At 32.9% G+C, this 17,466-nt stretch overlaps 2 protein-coding genes across 3 annotated transcripts; both read left to right on the top strand.

Moving 5' to 3' along the window:
- The first annotated feature begins 3,321 nt into the window (after positions 1-3,321).
- On the top strand, positions 3,322-8,858 carry LOC118042318 (UMP-CMP kinase 3). Of its 2 annotated transcripts, XR_004686430.2 has the most exons (10): positions 3,322-3,447; positions 4,116-4,203; positions 4,462-4,579; positions 5,984-6,140; positions 6,416-6,496; positions 6,651-6,758; positions 6,841-6,912; positions 7,821-7,851; positions 8,031-8,086; positions 8,661-8,858. XR_004686430.2 is itself a non-coding variant. In XM_035049965.2 (9 exons), exons 2-8 carry the CDS (start codon positions 4,152-4,154, stop codon positions 8,040-8,042), a joined length of 600 nt encoding a protein of 199 aa, XP_034905856.1. In that variant the 5' UTR covers positions 3,322-3,447; positions 4,116-4,151; the 3' UTR covers positions 8,043-8,086; positions 8,661-8,858. The 2 variants fall into 2 exon arrangements, 1 of the variants encoding a protein (XP_034905856.1); XM_035049965.2 differs by lacking the exon at positions 7,821-7,851.
- A 2,049-nt stretch (positions 8,859-10,907) lies between these two features.
- On the top strand, positions 10,908-15,213 carry LOC118042317 (cytochrome P450 734A1). The gene is made up of 4 exons (XM_035049963.2): positions 10,908-11,602; positions 12,687-12,931; positions 13,457-13,820; positions 14,577-15,213. The coding sequence occupies exons 1-4, from the start codon at positions 11,114-11,116 to the stop codon at positions 14,994-14,996; spliced, it is 1,518 nt and encodes a 505-aa protein (XP_034905854.1). The 5' UTR covers positions 10,908-11,113; the 3' UTR covers positions 14,997-15,213.
- Positions 15,214-17,466: the final 2,253 nt, after the last annotated feature.

The following is a 17,466-nucleotide window of genomic DNA, read 5'->3' as shown; positions in this document are numbered from 1 at the left end:
CACTTAGTACTCCGGGAGTTGTGCCCCGCCCCTTCCTTTTTCTTTTTTTTTTTCTTTTTTTATTTCATGTTCCAATTTATTTCGGCCTAATTTATTAAATGAGATTAGTTTTAAATATTGATAAAAAATACTGAATTATAAGGCATGGGATTGAAATATAAAATATGGTAAAAATATATAGCCAATTTCAAAAATCCATGTTACTTTTTTTTATATAAAAAATTATTTTGTTTATTCTTCAGTGTGTGAGGAAGAAGAGAGAAATTCATTATAAAACAACAAAGAAAAAGAGAGTTGCTACCATTTAACCATCAAAAATGAGAATTCTTGTGTTAATGTATTCTTTTATTGAGAGGAGTTCATTGAATATGGTTTTTCCTTCTGGATACGACGGGGGAGGCTTAACAAGTTCAGTTTTGATTTTTAGGTTTTGATTAATAATTATATTTTGGAGTGATTTTAGGGTTGTTGGATAGTTTGCATAAATTTTTATGATATTTTTGGGTGAGAATGGTTTATATAGTTCATGCTTATAGTGGAGATCAAATTCTAGGTGGTGGCCAAGCAAGTAGTTAGCATGTCTAGGCTTTTTTTTTTTAAAATTTTATTATTTAATATTGAATTTTTATTAAATTTTATCATCGAGTGTCGTATTTATTATAAATCAGTCATGGTATTTTTTTTATCATATAACAAAATAAAATAATTAATTCAATATAATAGAGTCTATAACATGAGTGATAAGTTTGACGAGTTGATTATAATTAACCTGACATGTTTCTTCTTTTTTTTTTCCTTTGATTTTCTTTAAACTTGTCAAGTTGGCAATGTCATATCGAGATAATTACCACATAATTTAATTTAGAGTTCAAGTTAAGCAAGAAGTTAGGTCAAATATTTTTAAATTTGACCCATTATCTTGAGTTTAATAAAGTTTTTTAGGATCTAGATATTATTATTTATATCTATATTTTTAGTTTAAACTACATCGATAACACGGGGGAACAAACTAGTTATCTAAAACACTGATTTTCACAGAGGTTTTGTTGTGTCCTAAAACACAACTTGTTATCTAGATTTGATTTATATTGTTTTTTTAGTGATTTTTTTTTTAATTTCACCCTTAATATTTGTTTGATCAAGAATCTTACTTTTTTATTTTAAGGGTTTGCCTTGGATGAGATCACCCCGATCTTATGAACACCCTGATCTCATAAACTAGATCATGGATTTGAAAGATTAGTCCATGTTGATTTTTATTTTTTTAAAGTATTTTTCTTCTCTTTTCTATTTATAGGGCCATCATGATTTCATGCCCTATGCTCTATGCTTGATTTTTTTTTTTACCTAGATTGGTTACTTGGTTCACTCAAGATTTATTTTGTTATCTTCTTTTTTGCCTTGCCAGGTTCTTGAGATTTATATTTTTAAAATGGCTTATAGTAAACTTCTTGATAAGATCTATATCTAAGGTTTCATATGGTTTTAGCTTTTTAAAATTTAACAATGTCTAAGATGTTTGCATAAATCTCTCTGGTTTTTATAAATGTTTTTAATCTCACCCATATGAATTTTTAAATCTTTAAAATTTAGTTTTGATTTTTTTAATTGCTATTTATTTTACTTGAGATTATTTATTTTTTCATTAATTTGCATTTTCCTTAAGTTTTTTCTATCACATTTTATCCTCGTTCTTTTAATTGCCTTTCTAGTTTTTTTTTTTCCTACCAGTCTTATCTTTCAAAATTAAATTAATTGAGAATTATGTTTTTCTGTTGAATTTGTGTAAAAAATTTAACAGGATGCGACTTTTAGATATTAGACTATATTTAAGAGGTTTACTAGTTTTGCTTTGTTTTCTTTTCTTTTTCTAAATTGATGTTTTCTTATTTTTTATCCTTTTGTTTTGTTATTTTTTTTGCTTTAATTTCATTTTCAAAACTTTTATTATTATTTTTCAACTTTAAATATATTATGTTAGCCCTTAATAATTTTTTTTATATTTCATCCCTGATATTTTTTAATCTATAAATAATCTATCATGCTATAAATGATTTTTAATTTCACCCCGTATGATTTTTTAATCTTTCAAGTTTGGTTCTAGTTCTTTTAATTACAATTTTTTTGTTTGGAATTTTTTTTCAAATTTCATCCTCATTAGGTTTTTTCTTGTCAAATTTTAGCCCTATTTTGTTTTTGCTCTTCTTGTTTTGTAAGTTTTTTTATTCATAATTTTTTTAATGATTTCATCATTCAAAATTTAATTGGATAACATTTAAACTTCTTAATTGATCTCAAATCCATATTTTAACAAGTTGCAAGTTTTTTAAATTAGATCAGATTTAAGGGGTTTGTCTGAATTTATTTGATTTGTTTTTTCATTTTTTAAGTAAATGTTTTTTATTTTGAAGTTTGACTTTTAGTTTTTGATTTTTTTTTAGTTAGATTAGTATTGAGTTATTTAATAATTTGAATAGGCTTGAGTATAATTTTTTTGTATTATTTAAATTATTACTTTAACCAATTTTTATTTTTTAAAATCTATCATTGTTTTTACATGAAAAAAATGTTCAGCTGCATCAAAACACGGTCAGCATATAAGTAAAAGTCTAGACACATGAAAAGTTGTGAGAGAAAGGGTGCTTTCAGTAGTTAGAACTTAGAATTACGCAAAGTGAAATGACCGCCCCGACCACACGGCTGAAGAGGAGGAAAGCGTGTTAGTGTTTTTAACACGGTGCCGTGTTTTTTTAATTTTTAATTTAAAATATTTTTTATATTTTTAAATTGTTTTAATATAATAATATCAAAAATAATTTTTAAAAATATAAAAACTAAAATTACAACAATCTTTAATCTATTATAAAATTTAAACACAACCATTAAAAGATTAAACATAAAATTCCCTTTTACAACTAAAATTATATAAAAAAATAAAATTGGAACGATTTTAAAATTACATTATTAGAGAATACATACGAGGAAATCTTTCTTTCTTTGTATGTGTGTGTGTCTTTATTAGAGAAAATTATATATATATATATATATATATATTGTTTTTTTTTTGGTAATCCGGGATATCTGGGGTAGCTTACGCGTATCACGATTAATCTTCGGACCTACTGAACATCCTGCAAGCCCAGTAGATAAGTAAAGCACTGCGAGGATGACAGGCTGGTGCATAGAAAGTATCGAACTCGGGATAATTACAAAACAAACTTTGCAGTTGACCACTAGCTAGTGCTTTAATAATATATTTATTGCTAGATACTAAAGGGGTGGGTCTATTGTGAAATTCTCAGCGGTCCACGTGGCCAGGAAGTTATTCCAATCCCCCCCCCCTCTCCTGTATAAATTCGAAGGGAGGCAAAGGCCCATCATCAACCTCATTTGTCCAAAGCAGTTAATATTTCCCTCCATTATTTTTCTCTCGCTCCGCTCCCCAAGGTATGCCTCTGGATCAGATCTCGATTTCATTTTCTTCTTTCTGATTCATCTATTTCATTAATCAATCTTAGTCTGTTGGTTATATTGAAATGGTATAATAATAATAATACCCAGTTCTCTTCAATTTCGAATGCAAGCAAGCACATTTCATTGATAATTCAGCCTGGATCTGCTTCTCTCTCCTCCGATCCACCACCTTTTTGACGTTGCACAGCCCCTGCTTCCTCCTCTCCTATAGATAATTCAAATATACTCCATTGTTAAACAGGGAATGCTGCAAGGCAGTTTTTCTAAATCAATCTCCCCCCCCTCTCCCTCTGTTATTGTTGTTGTTATTAGATCCTAGTAAGTTAGTATTATTCTTCAGGTTTACTGTTGATCTAACTATTGTCTAGATCCTACCTCCTGTATTCATCTGCAGTAAGTTTTGATTTGATTGATCCAGTGAGAAATCTAAAGCTTCTTCTAGATTTCAATTTATTTTTTTTATTTCATTTCTCAATGCAACCGAACAGACAACTTTATTGAAGTGTCCTCAGGAAGGATTGAACTGAATACGCAGAATCAAATGATATTTTCTTTTTCTTTTTCTTTTTCCTTTTCTTTCCTTTTTAAGTTGTCTGTCTTCCTGTCTGACATTGTGGTGTGCTGTGCTGTTACCTTTGCAGATTCTGCATTCAAAAAACACTAATTAATCGGCACTCATGGGAACTGTTAGTGATGCTGAGAAGAAGCCTGCTGTTATTTTTGTTTTGGGTTAGACCATTTTCTCTTCAAATTTACTTATAACTGATTGTTTGTCTACCCTTCCATCAATTGTTTTGTAAACCTGAATCGAATATTGTTGTCATGCCTTAACTCTGTTATTGATAGAGGAGCATAAGATCTTACTGATTGTTGCCCTGTATCGATGTTTGGGTTCTCAAATGATTGCTTCTATCATTAGTCAGTCTCTCCCTTGTCCTCATTTCCTCCTGCATTCTCAAAAAGTTGTTTGTTTTCCTGATTGATCAGGTGGCCCTGGCAGTGGAAAGGGTACCCAGTGTGCCAATGTTGTCGAACACTTTGGTTACACTCATCTCAGTGCTGGAGATCTTCTTCGAGCAGAAATTAAATCTGGCTCTGAAAATGGGTATGTCTTGCATACTTTTTTCTTTTAAGCTGCTCTCTTTACATTTTTTATGTACTTTTTTCTTCTAAGCTGCTCTCTTTACATTTTTTATCTCTATCATTTTTAACGTAATCACTATTTTGCCATGATTACCTAGAAACATGGCAGTTTGAACCTGGGACCACTGTAAGAAGACTTTGGATGCCATATCCTGATAATCAATGTTTCTTTTCTATAAGATTCATTATTCAATTTATCATAACGATGACAGGGAATAAATTCTCAAGCTGCTTATTATTTTACCCTTTTATTTCAGTTTTCTTGACTAAAGTTTATTTTTATTATTATTATTATTGGTGGCATTCTGATGTAGGATGACTTTGAATTTGCGCCCCACAGAAATTTACGATGAGCAGGGTATGGTTTATACAAAATCTAGGCAGATCAGAAAATTGTTTTTCGATGAAATTGGGCATGCCACTATAGCAAGAGTAATTTAGAAGTAGTAGAAGAAGAAGAAAAAAGTGCTTTTAGAAAAGAGATATAGAAGGAAAACTATTAGGCTGCAGTCCTTACTGAATCAAATACTCATAATTCATTATCAAGGTCCTTATCATTGCATATACTGGTGCTACTTTTATGGGCACCAACAGCTGTCAAAGTACTAAACTGGATAGGAAACTGAAATTCAAATAGGAAAGGGAAAAAGAAAACCATAAATAGCAGAAAGCCATGTAATTAATGTTTTCATTTCCTGAATAAAGTAAGATTCACAACCAGTACTAAGATTCCAAAGTAAGGCTACTTCCTAAATAGAATAGATTTATATGAAAAAATAAATCATACAGAATTTAAAATAAAATTAAAGCGATTCATGGATCTGTATCACATGGATCATGGAAGTTTTTCCTTCTCTCATTTGTGGTTAGGTTTCAGTAATTTGATCACCCCCTGCCCCGCCTTATCTCAATGATGTCTCATATTGAATGAATATTTATATTGGAATACCTAATGGGAGTTTTTATGTTTATGTATTCTTAAAGCTGGTGGTGTGGGGTGTTGGTCTCTACCAAATCATTCAATATCTTTCTTGATAGGAATGTAGGGACCTTTTGGATTTGATCTATCAAATGATTGGTAATTTTTCTGTGACTGTCCTATGTGTTCCATGTAGTCAGATCTTTAATAAGTTGTTTGGTTCGCCTCTGAAGTTTTAATCTCAAAATATGCTTTCCATCAAGTGCATGTATTCTCTGCACTTGCTGTGTGGATATGGAGTCATGGTGGCGTCTATGCGCCTTCATGTATTTTTCCATTTGGTACCGTGGTGCTACGTGTTAGATTTTGGAACTTCTATGATGTCTGCATCTTTTTGCTTGACCTTATCACTGAACACTTGGTTATCTTGTTCCTTGTGGTCTACAGAACCATGATTCAGAACATGATCAAGGAGGGAAAGATAGTGCCTTCAGAGGTAACAATAAAGCTCCTCCAAAAAGCAATGCAGGAAAGTGGAAATGACAAATTTCTAATTGATGGTTTTCCCCGCAATGAGGAAAACCGAGCTGCGTTTGAGGCTGTTGTAAGTTATCTACACAATTCTCTATGCATAGCTTGAGTGGTAAAGAGAGAAAGTGACTGGTAAAGGTCTTAGGTTCGAATTTTATGAAACTCTTTTTTCAATAAAGTTATTCCCAATATCTGGGTTTGTGTGTGTGTGTGTGTGCATGCACATGCTAAAGCTCTCTGCTTGGTTTGAATAGTGTTTGTAGTGAAATAATGATTCAGAGGGCATGTCTCCTGAAGATAAAATTTCAGGTTTATTTTATTAAATTCTGAATTATGTTGGTTATCCAGACCAAAATTGAACCAGCATTTGTCCTGTTCTTTGATTGTCCTGAAGAGGAGATGGAGAGGCGCATTTTGAGCAGGAACCAGGTTGGATTACCGTGACTGCGCTTTCTATAATATACTTGGACATAACATATCTCTTATGGAGTTCACATTCATATTCTGTATTGGTTCATTTTTCTCATCTCATGTGCTAATGTATCTTTATTCTGCGATTCTTTCCTTTTCTGGGGTAATGAAGGGAAGAGAAGATGATAACATTGAAACTATAAGGAAGCGGTTTAATGTTTTTCTAGAGTCCAGTCTTCCTGTGGTTGAGTACTATGAATCAAAGGGGAAAGTTAGGAAGGTAATATGTTTATGCAATTGTTTGTATATTGCAATGCATATTGCTTGATTACTTTAACCATTTCTTTGCATTGAGCCCTCAGGTTGATGCGGCAAAGTCTGTTGAAGAGGTTTTTGAGGCAGTTAAAGCCATCTTTACACCAAAAGAGGAGAAGGTAAAGCACCATAGCTATGCTATCTCGTAGGCATTTCATTATGAATGGAGAGTCAAATCTCAATCGAAGAATACATTTTAGTTTGTGAATATACCATTAGAAATGTGAGCTGAATCAAGCTTTGTTTTCTATCTGTGCAGAATGAGATGCATATTATTTTATTGCCATGACTTATTCGACATGCATTTTGTGGCATGAATATTAGTAGTTGATTGTTTATGATAGATTTCAGCCCATGTATTGAAAATAACCTCACATTAAAAGTCAGCCTATATGCTTCCTTCAAGAAGCTTTTGCAAACCTTTAGTTTCTTGATAGGATCTATAGTTGCCATCCAATTACCTTTTATTTCCCGGGTACTGAATGCAATCAGGATTCTTCTAAAAGGTGCGTGCATGCGTGTGGCAAAGCATAGAACTTAGAAGGAACATTTGTTGTGCAAGTTGAAGGCTTGCAAAGGCATTCTTAATGCAAAAATGCTTACTTTCATAGCACCGTTTTGGACCCTCCAGGAATGCTCAAGTGAGATGAATACTGAGTAATGACCTTTATGTGGCCAGATACGATGTGAATGCATGCAATATATACCATCCTGGCATGTAAAACAAGAATTTGCGTGCGTGATCTTGAACTTTGCCATAGGATATAGGGAAGAACTTTCATTTTCTGATACATATGGCCCACCAGTAACAGAAACTTCTCTTGAACATAACAAAAAGGTAATTCAATGTTCATAGAGATATCATGAACTCAGGTTTTATGGAGAAGGTATAAAAAATTGAGGACAATTCAAGTATGGCGAAAATAATGCTTAGGAATCATATGGAAATACAAAATGGGCTGCTGTATTAATAATGGTCTGTACGTGAAATTTCTGCACAATAAACTAAATTTCTTATGCTCAACAGGTAATTGCTGCATAATTTGTAGTTTCAACAGGTAATTGATGCATAATTTGTGGTTTCAACAGGAAAATTTATATTGACATGACCCTGCAATATTTGGCTTTTGATAACACCTTTTCCTAGTGTTTTAGTTTATTTCTTAAAATTTTAAACATACAAGCATAAGGAACAAAATGAAGATCATGTTGTGGATTATACTTGTGGTGTTTGCAGGTTGCTGTTTAGGGGTTTCCTTTGTACCAGATATATCAAACTGAATACCTACTAAGGTAATTATTCTCTGATTTAGATCTATAAACACTCTACTTACTGATGCTTTTGTTCACGTGTGCTACTTAAAATGCTTGAATTCACCATCGAAGTCTGAAGTGGGTCAGTGCTGTGTGAAGCATTACCAGATTTGGAGATTTAATTGGGAATTATATTGTTTCTTACATCATGGATATCTTTAAACCAAGTTGGTTCCTTCCCTGTTGTTCAATGCATCCCCAAACTAGCAATTTTTTGCATTATCCATATCTGCATCAATGAATAAGGAAGTCCTATGGTGCTACTGTTGTTTGTGAATTCTGCAATTGAACCTCATGAAGATCTTTTTTATTTCGAGTTCATGGACGAAGACTTCCAAGATATTCCATAGAATAATAAATGATAAGCCGCCATATTCATAGAGTAGTGAATGATAAGCTTTTAATCAAAAGGTTACTTCAACAAATTATATGCGAGTACTTGGTTTGTCAAATTGTCTCTCTGTGTTTGTAGGTTTGGAGATCTTGCATTACATCTGTCATCAACTAGCATCTTTACCGTATTGTAATTAACAGAATTTATTCTCTTTCCCAGGTGATAATCTCTTATGGTTGGCTTGCTTTGTACTTTATTGAGAAGGTATAGTTTATTGTGCGGGCTGTTCTGCCACAAGTTTGCGTCATATCATAGCAGGTTTAGTTTATGTCATGAGGTATTTACCTCTATATTCTTGTTCCTGTGACTGGTTTCTAATAAGAAATAGTAATAGAGCACTAATAATGTTACTTTTCCTCCTTGAGCTACAATTCTCTCCTTTAGTCCACTTCTTTTTTTCTCTTGTTTAATTTGCCTTGTAAGGGTGATACCTAAAAGACATTGGTTAAGAAGCAGCAATTATGAAATAAAATTACAATCCAGTTTACATCGAACTGGCTGCATTTAAATGCTACCTCAATGCAGACATTAACTGAGCGATGCAGTTGCGATCCATGGACTTGCAGAAATCTGATAAATTTGTGCTGGGTCTGAGGAGCGCGTTGTCCTTCTGATTAGAGAAATAACTTAGTATTTTCGATATATTATCACGAATGACCTCATTGTATTAGAGAAATATTTTTTTTAGTATTTTTATATATTTTTAAATTAATAATTAATGAAAGAAAAATAATATAGTTCAGGGTGGGCCTCTCGATGAATCATTAAGGGGAAAAAAAAAATTAACCTACTCCAAATTGCAGTATACTGAGAATTAATCTTAGCTGCAAGGGACATAAAAAAGGGAGGCGATGCATGTCAAAAGAGTAGCTCGCTTGCCGTCTCAACAATAAGGAAACATTTTGTGAGGCGGGCTTGGCTGGTAGAGATACAAAAGGTCTAATATTTTGTTTTTCTAATATTTTCTTTTAATGCATGATAGTGAATGTAAAATACGTATATTTTAATGCTCGTACGGTGCAATATAGTGTGGCTACATTATACATTTACTTTTAAGTCACAGTTACCACGATTAAACAGCTTACGGGATGATCCACTTGGAAAAAAGAACACAGAAGAAAAAACTTGCGAGATAAAAGATAAGCGGAGATTGTTCCCTGTAAATTTAATAGACTTAAGCCCGGTGCGCAAATAGAAATCAGCAGGTGCTTGATCTGGGCTTAGTCCCAAGCAAAGAACGTATTGTCGGACTAGCATTTTTTGCAGTTCAAGCAAGACACATGATCCTTGCTGTGTATGGTATGTTTTAAATTCTTCTATTAGCAAGGCCCAGCTAGTTTTTTGAAGGGAAGCATTAAAATTAAAATTAAAATTTAAAAAAAAAAACTAAATGACATCAACGTTTCACCGTGTCATGTGATAGAGAATATCTTGGATTCGAACAATATTTCTTTACTTTTTAAAAAACATTTCCCACTTTGATCCTTTAATTTGTTTTTCTTTTAATTCGATATTTTAACTGCTTTTCTATGGGATTAGTTATAGTGATCCTTTAACATGTCAACTTTAAATTTTAAAACCCGACTTTTTATTTAGTTCATGTTTAAAAATGTAGAAACTGTCCTAAATAAATAAATTAAATCACCTCCTTCCCTATTTATTTTAACAGCACCCCAATCAAGGTAATAGTAATAGCAATGTGCAATGATTGCCTTCTCTATTTATTTTACTGTAAAGCTGCAGCACTCGAATTTATTTATTTCAATGGGGAACATCGGGGACAATCAATTTCTCTTAGATTAATTCTAGCTACTTTATTTTTTATCCACGCTACCAAATAAGAATAATATATTCAGAATTAATATCAATTAATCATCACCATCATCAAATCAAATAGATAAGATATGATCCAGATATAAAAGAAAGAATTATTGCACCAGATGTTCCACATTGAAATAAATAAATAAATATTTGTTTCAATGGGGAACATCGGGGACAATCAATTTCTCTTAGATTAATTCTACCTGCTTTATTTTTTATCCACGCTACCAAATAAGAATAATATATTCAGAATTAATATCAATTAATCATCACCATCATGAAATCAAATAGATAAGATATGATCCAGATATAAAAGAAAGAATTATTGCACCAGATGTTCCACATTGAAATAAATAAATAAATATTTGTTTCAACGGGGAACATCGGGGACAATCAATTTCTCTTAGATTAATTCTACCTGCTTTATTTTTTATCCACGCTACCAAATAAGAATAATATATTCAGAATTAATATCAATTAATCATCACCATCATGAAATCAAATAGATAAGATATGATCCAGATATAAAAGAAAGAATTATTGCACCAGATGTTCCACATTGAAATAAATAAATAAATAAATAAATAAATTCGAGTGCTGTCGCTGCTGTGATTGCACCCACAATCATTTTTGAAGTGCTGAGGCCGAGAGTCCCTATCCCAGCCTTTCTTCCTACAAAACGAGCAATTCCTGAATCTCGTGTTTACTTATTTATACACGGCTGGATCGCCGAGCGATCGCCTCCGTCCCCAAACAGCACCGCCTTCTCTCTCACACGCACAGATTTGACAATGCAAATTCCTTTTCTTCTGCTTGTGTCACTGCTACTCGCCTGCATCTTGAAATTTGTACACTCGGTGGTATGGATTCCATGGCGAATCCAGGTCCATTTCAGAAAGCAAGGCATAAATGGCCCTACCTACCGTCTACTCTTCGGGAACGCGCCTGAGTTTAGTCGTCTATTTAGCGAAGCACGGTCAAAGCCAATGCCTTTTAACCACGATGTGGTGCCTCGAGTGGCCCCATTTTACCATGAGTGGTCGCGCAAGTACGGGAAGACGTTCCTCTACTGGTTCGGAACCAAGCCCACGTTGGCTATATCAGACCCTGGTATGATTAAAGAGGTTCTTATGAACACGGGTGATGGGTCGTTTGAGAAAGCACGAAATAACCCCCTGGCTAAGCTGCTCTTTGGACAGGGGCTTATTGGGCTCAGCGGTGACGAGTGGGCTCATCATAGGAGGATCGCAAATCAGGCTTTCATGATCGAGCGAGTTAAGGTAAAAAGCAATGCTCAAACAAATCAACCTTTCAAGATGGAATTCTTTCTTTAAGAAAAAAACAATAGGAGGATAAAGTGTGTGCTTAGTAACATGGTGGAAAGTGTTTTTAAAAAATATATTAAAATAATATTTTTTTAGATTTTCTTTTTATTTTTAACACCAATATATTAAACTCATAAAATAATATATAAAAAAGCATCAAATCGATTAATAGACAAATTCCTATTAAATATATTTATAACATTATCTCGTGTGTGTATTAGATTATTCTCCGTATTATATCACGAGCCAAATTATATTTTTTAGTGTAAGAAAATATTTAGGTATTATTAACATGTTTTCTAGTAGAAAAAATCTAAACTGTATAAGGGTTGATCCAATAAATCTGATTGGTTCAAGACAACCCGAGAAACCGTTAAAAACATGATTTTACTAAAAAAATTCAAAAAAAGCATGTTTTTTTTTTAAAAAATATTAAAATGAAAACATATTAAATCAATCAAGGTCAACTAAAATTAACCTTTCAAACCCCTTACTTTTTTAATGAAACCAAGATAATCTTACGAAAAACATATACCAAAAAAATTATGAAGCCTAATTTTAAATTAAACAAATATTAAAGGATAAAATTAAAAGAAAAAAAATAACTAATAAAAGAACAAAAAAACTCGAATTAACTTGCATCCCGGGCAGACATAAGAACATGATAAGCAAATTCAATGTTGAAGGATGTAATTTAAAAAAAAAAAAACACAAATTAACTCATCAAAATCATAACTTAAATAATGAGATCGAAAAAAATTATGAAGTTTAATTATAAATTAATCAATTATTGAAGGATAAAATTAAAAAAAAAAATCAACTAAAAAAGACATAAAAAACTTAAATTAATTCTTTAAATCTATAACTCGAGTCATAAAACCAAAATAAACAAATTCAATATTAAATAAAAAAACTAAATCTGAAATTTTTTTGAGGATGATAACAGTGAATTCCCCATATGTGTTCAATTGGACACGCGTAAACGTACATATTAGTAATTAATTGGAGTTGGATGGTTAAAAATAAATATTTTTTACAGTGTTGGGTACCAGGAATTGTCGCAAGCACAGAGAATATGCTAACCAAATGGGAGGAAATAAGAGGAGGGAGAGATGAATTTGAGATGGATGTGATGGATGATCTTCAGGACCTGTCAGCAGACGTTATATCCAAGACGGCTTTTGGGAGCAACTATGAAGAAGGGCGGCGTGTGTTTGGGTTGCAGGAACAGCAAAAGCACCTTGCCTTCCAGGCTTTAGGAAATGCGTATATTCCAGGGTTCAGGTGAATGGTGATTATTATTTATTTTGCTTTTTTTATTTTGTGTGTGTCAGTCAAAAGTCATTGCTTAAATCATCTTTCCATTTACATTTCTAAGATGGTGAGTTTTGATGCACATAAAATTATCCAGGCAGGTTATCAAAGTAATGTAAGAAAGCTAAGACAAGAACAATAATTAATTAATGATGCATTTTGATGTTTAAAGCTGTCAACGGCAACTCGGAGTGACTGCTTGGCAAAGGGGCTCTAATGGTAGTTTATGTATGGCTTCCCTATTTTCATCATAAAAGGGAAAATGAAGTTGTGTCTCTAGGAAACTGCAGCTGTCACGTGGCATGCCGATCCTTTATAACTTGAATTTTGATACAGTATTCATTTTCAATAAACTCAAATGGGCGAGAATGAAGACGTACGGCAATGAAAAGAAAAATCTGACGTGTTGTTTTTGCTGCTAGCTTGTACATTTTGTCATTTTCCATTGCCAAGTGGCTTCGTGATTTAGTCTCGGTTTCATCTATCTGTGTGCAGGTTTTTGCCCACCAAGAAGAACAGAGAGAGGTGGAGAATAGAGAGGGAAACTCGTGAAGCAATAAAGAACCTGATCAAGACTAATAACAGAGTTAAAGAAAATTCAAAAAATCTACTTTGTTTACTCATGTCTTCGTATAAGAACGGAGATGGCAAGGAAGAGACATTAGGGGTTGAGGATGTTGTAAATGAATGCAAAACATTCTACTTCGCCGGAAAGGAAACGACAGCCGATCTTGTGACCTGGGCACTTCTCCTTTTAGCATTACATCAAGAATGGCAAGACAAGGCACGGGAAGAAGTGTTCAGTGTCTATGGAAGGAAGGAGCTTCCAGTTGCAGAGAAGTTAAATGACCTCAAGATTGTAAGTATGATTCCTTGCTTTTGCTTTTGTAAGTATTCATTGAATTGGGAATATGGCGAATTAGCTCCAAGGTGAATCATGTTTTTTATGTTGATGTTTTTTATAATGGCAATTGAAAAACCCTAGAAACTGCTTCATGTTGGATGTTTGGCATTCTTTTCATCATCCAATCTATTTTTAGAGGCTCAACTTTAAATATATTTCCTCTGCAAGTTACACAAAATCTTATTTATCAAAAGTTCTAGTTCTGAAGTCTCTTTCATGCTTCCAGGGAGAACAAATTCCAATACGTAATCATCCTTGCAAGGGTGGGTACTTGTTAGCCTTATAGCAAAAGCAACATGATAGATTTTGTTATTTTTTTCATTGAGCAAACGACTCAATCCGCTCGACCCGGTCAACGCCCTCACATGCCACCACATTCCCAATCTGTCGCCTGAAATAATCCTCGCATGTCACACGGACTTGATATGTTTTCTACAGTAACTCGAAAACAAGGGAGCTTCGAAAGATCAGGACTGTTAAGATTGGCTTCTTGCTCAACAATTACCATGATGTCCGCTCCCAAATCCTTCACTTTTGAAAGAACTTGCTCCATTGCCCCATCTTGTGCAAGCAATTTGTGGAGTATAAAATGCCGATTCACAACCACCATCCCGGACTATTGCATACCAATTGCCTCAAAGTTGATCAGGGATTCATGTTTATTTAAGCATCAGCAATGTATGATTGTCGTTCTCTGTAATTTTCTTGCAGGTGAATTTGATACTCAATGAAACGCTGCGGCTTTACCCTCCAGTTCTGATGTTGATGCGGCAAACATCCAGGGAGGTTAGGTTGGGAGCAATCGACATTCCTGCTGATACACAGCTTTATTTGCCCTTGCCTGCTGTCCAGCACGACACTGAAATATGGGGAGAAGATGCTAACGAGTTCAACCCCTTGAGATTCAACAAGTCTCGAAAGCACTTGGCTTCGTTTTTCCCGTTTGCGTTAGGCCCAAGAATTTGTGTTGGTCAGAGTTTGGCAATTATGGAGGCAAAAATTGCCCTAACCATGATACTAAGGCAGTACTCTTTGGCCGTGTCGCCCACTTATACTCACGCTCCAAACCTCTTTATAAGCATGCAGCCTCAATACGGTGCGCAGATCCTCTTTCGCAAGATTTCAAATTGAAAATTCGCGAGGCACGAGGCTCATTGTTATTGGTGCATAAGCAATTTTAATACTTAGTACTGCTGCTTCTCTTCCTGTAAATCTGGAACTGAAAAGATTTATCCATGTTTGGTATGTTTCCGCTGATAGCACAACAGGACCAAAGGATGGTTGCAGGTGGAAAATGTTTTGTACGGTATGCTTGTTTTATTTGCCGGAAATGAAATTGCGTTTTATCATGCGCTCTGTTGAGGTGGAACTTTCTATCACATGAACTGAAAATGCGTCAAGAGCCGATTAGTTTTGGAGTGGTCGATCATGTTGTTCTCATCTCATGTAAGAAGATGGGAATTTAAACTCTTATAACATGAGAATGGTGAGAGCGGGTTATATATGATCGGAAAGTACTCGTCAGAGATTCTCCATGGGAGATTGGAAGCGAGGTCAGCAAAGCTACATGGTACAGTAGTTCCTACCCATAGCACATGCTCAAGAAAGCATGCAAGACATACTTGTACTGGCCAGGTTGGGAATTGTAGACCAGGGTGCTCTAATGAGTACTAGTGAGTCATTCGAGAGGCTTGATAGAGACCTTAATTTTGTCAAAACAGCTCACCGAGCTCGGATGATCACTGACGATGCCTTGAACTCGGAGCACACTCCTAGATCAAGAAAATCGATTTGACATGGATTTACTCCAAAAATGGTGGCGAGTACCATGAAGACAGCGGGAGAGATGAATTCGAGATAGAAGTTACGTGAGACACTATATACTTCGAAGAGAGAAAACGCATTTTTGAGTTGCAAGAACAACAATTGCTTTCTGGCTTTCTTTCCCTGGATAGTCTCTGCATCCCAAGGTTTAGGTATCTAACACTGAAACTCGCAAAAGTCTTATTGATTATTAGAAGCAGTACCATAACTAATAGCACAGATTTTACCTGCTAAAAGGAACAGAGACAGATGGAGCCTGGACAAGGAGATTCGCGAAACGATATTGAAGTTGATCGAGGCTAGAAACAAATATGGAACTAAAAAATTCTACTCAGCCTATTATTGTTTCCTGTCAGGGTTTTTTCTTTAATTAAAAATACTTTAAAAATTAAAGATTAAATTTAATAAATATTAAAAATATTATAAGCTCGTATCTAAACTCTAGAAATTTATCATGCAGATTCTCTTTACAATTCTAGATTTTTAATCTCAAATTTGTAACGATATCACTTAAATATAAATTTAAAACTTTGCAATCTTTTTATATGTAAAAAATAATTATAAACTCAAAGAGTAATCAAATAATTTAAATTCTTTGAATTTGAAATACAGCTAAACATTTAAGAGCAAAGCACTTGCATTCATGGAATGACCCCCAGCATGATTACAGATGTGAGCTTGACATCTTTGATAAGATAATATATTTTCTAGATTTGTTTTTGGTAATGAGAAGTACAAGTTTAATTAGATTATAAGCCTATTAATTATAAACTTATAAGCTATATGCTTACAAGTTATTAGTCTAAATATTACAAGTTTATTGAAAGATAAATTTTAAAAATCTTGCAAACTTAATTTAATTGCAGACATTATTATTGATTTATTTATTCTACCTTGCATTTTGTTTTTAATATAAATTTTTAAAGTTACTTATAATAACTACTCAATGACCCTATTTCATTTAAGGCAACTTGATAACTACACGCTCGCTATATTTTAAATTATTTTTTATTTTTCTAATAAATTTAATATATTAATACTAAAAATAAAAAAATATATGATTTTAATATATTTTTAATTAAAAAACATAATGCATAAAGTTCTGTCCTTGAAAAGGTAGAAATTGTGTATAAATCTAGACAGGGCCATCCTTTTGGAATGTTTCTTGAGACTGGGATTCCGTAACTGCCAAAACAAAATAGTGTTTGTTTGTGAAGAAGAAATATGTTTTTTCAATTATTTTTAATTTTTATTTTTTAAAAAATTTTTTTTATTTTAATACGATAATGTAAAAAATAAAATAAAAATATTTTAATATATATTTTTTAATTTTTTTTTTGAAAAGTAATTTCTAATACCGTCCAAAAAATGCTTTAATTTATTTATAGGGTGTTAGACACAATTTTTTATTATGCTTTTATGGGTTTTTTTAAAGTAATTTTAGCTTTAAAAATATTGAAAAAATATATTTAATATTAAAATGATTTTGATATATTAATTTAAAAATAATAATAATAATAATAAAACATTTTTCTTCACAATTTCAAACACCCTTAAAAGAATTCAAATTTTTCTTCTCTAATAGGCCGTTTGAGATTGAGGTGTGACCTGCTTTTCGAAAAAATTCAAATTTTTTTTTATTTTTTGCTAAAATTGAGTTCGGTTTGTACTTTCTGAATCGTTTTGATGTGCTGATATCAAAAATAATTTTTAAAAAATAAAAAAACATTATTGACATGCTTTTCGGCACGAAAAGCTATTTGAAAAGCAACAGCTA

Source organism: Populus alba, chromosome 2 (assembly GCF_005239225.2).
Source record: "Populus alba chromosome 2, ASM523922v2, whole genome shotgun sequence".
Classification (NCBI taxonomy): domain Eukaryota; kingdom Viridiplantae; phylum Streptophyta; class Magnoliopsida; order Malpighiales; family Salicaceae; genus Populus; species Populus alba.
Note: the sequence above shows the minus strand (reverse complement) of the source record. Positions and strands in the feature narration are given on the sequence as shown.

Coding starts and splice junctions, on each gene's coding strand:
- LOC118042318 (XM_035049965.2), top strand. CDS start 4,152: ATGGGAACTGTTAGTGATGCTGAGAAGAAGCCTGCTGTTATTTTTGTT. Junction 4,580..5,983: donor AAATCTGGCTCTGAAAATGG/GTATGTCTTGCA, acceptor TGTGGTCTACAG/AACCATGATTCAGAACATGA. Junction 6,497..6,650: donor GCATTTTGAGCAGGAACCAG/GTTGGATTACCG, acceptor GGGGTAATGAAG/GGAAGAGAAGATGATAACAT.
- LOC118042317 (XM_035049963.2), top strand. CDS start 11,114: ATGCAAATTCCTTTTCTTCTGCTTGTGTCACTGCTACTCGCCTGCATC. Junction 11,603..12,686: donor TCATGATCGAGCGAGTTAAG/GTAAAAAGCAAT, acceptor TATTTTTTACAG/TGTTGGGTACCAGGAATTGT. Junction 13,821..14,576: donor AGTTAAATGACCTCAAGATT/GTAAGTATGATT, acceptor ATTTTCTTGCAG/GTGAATTTGATACTCAATGA.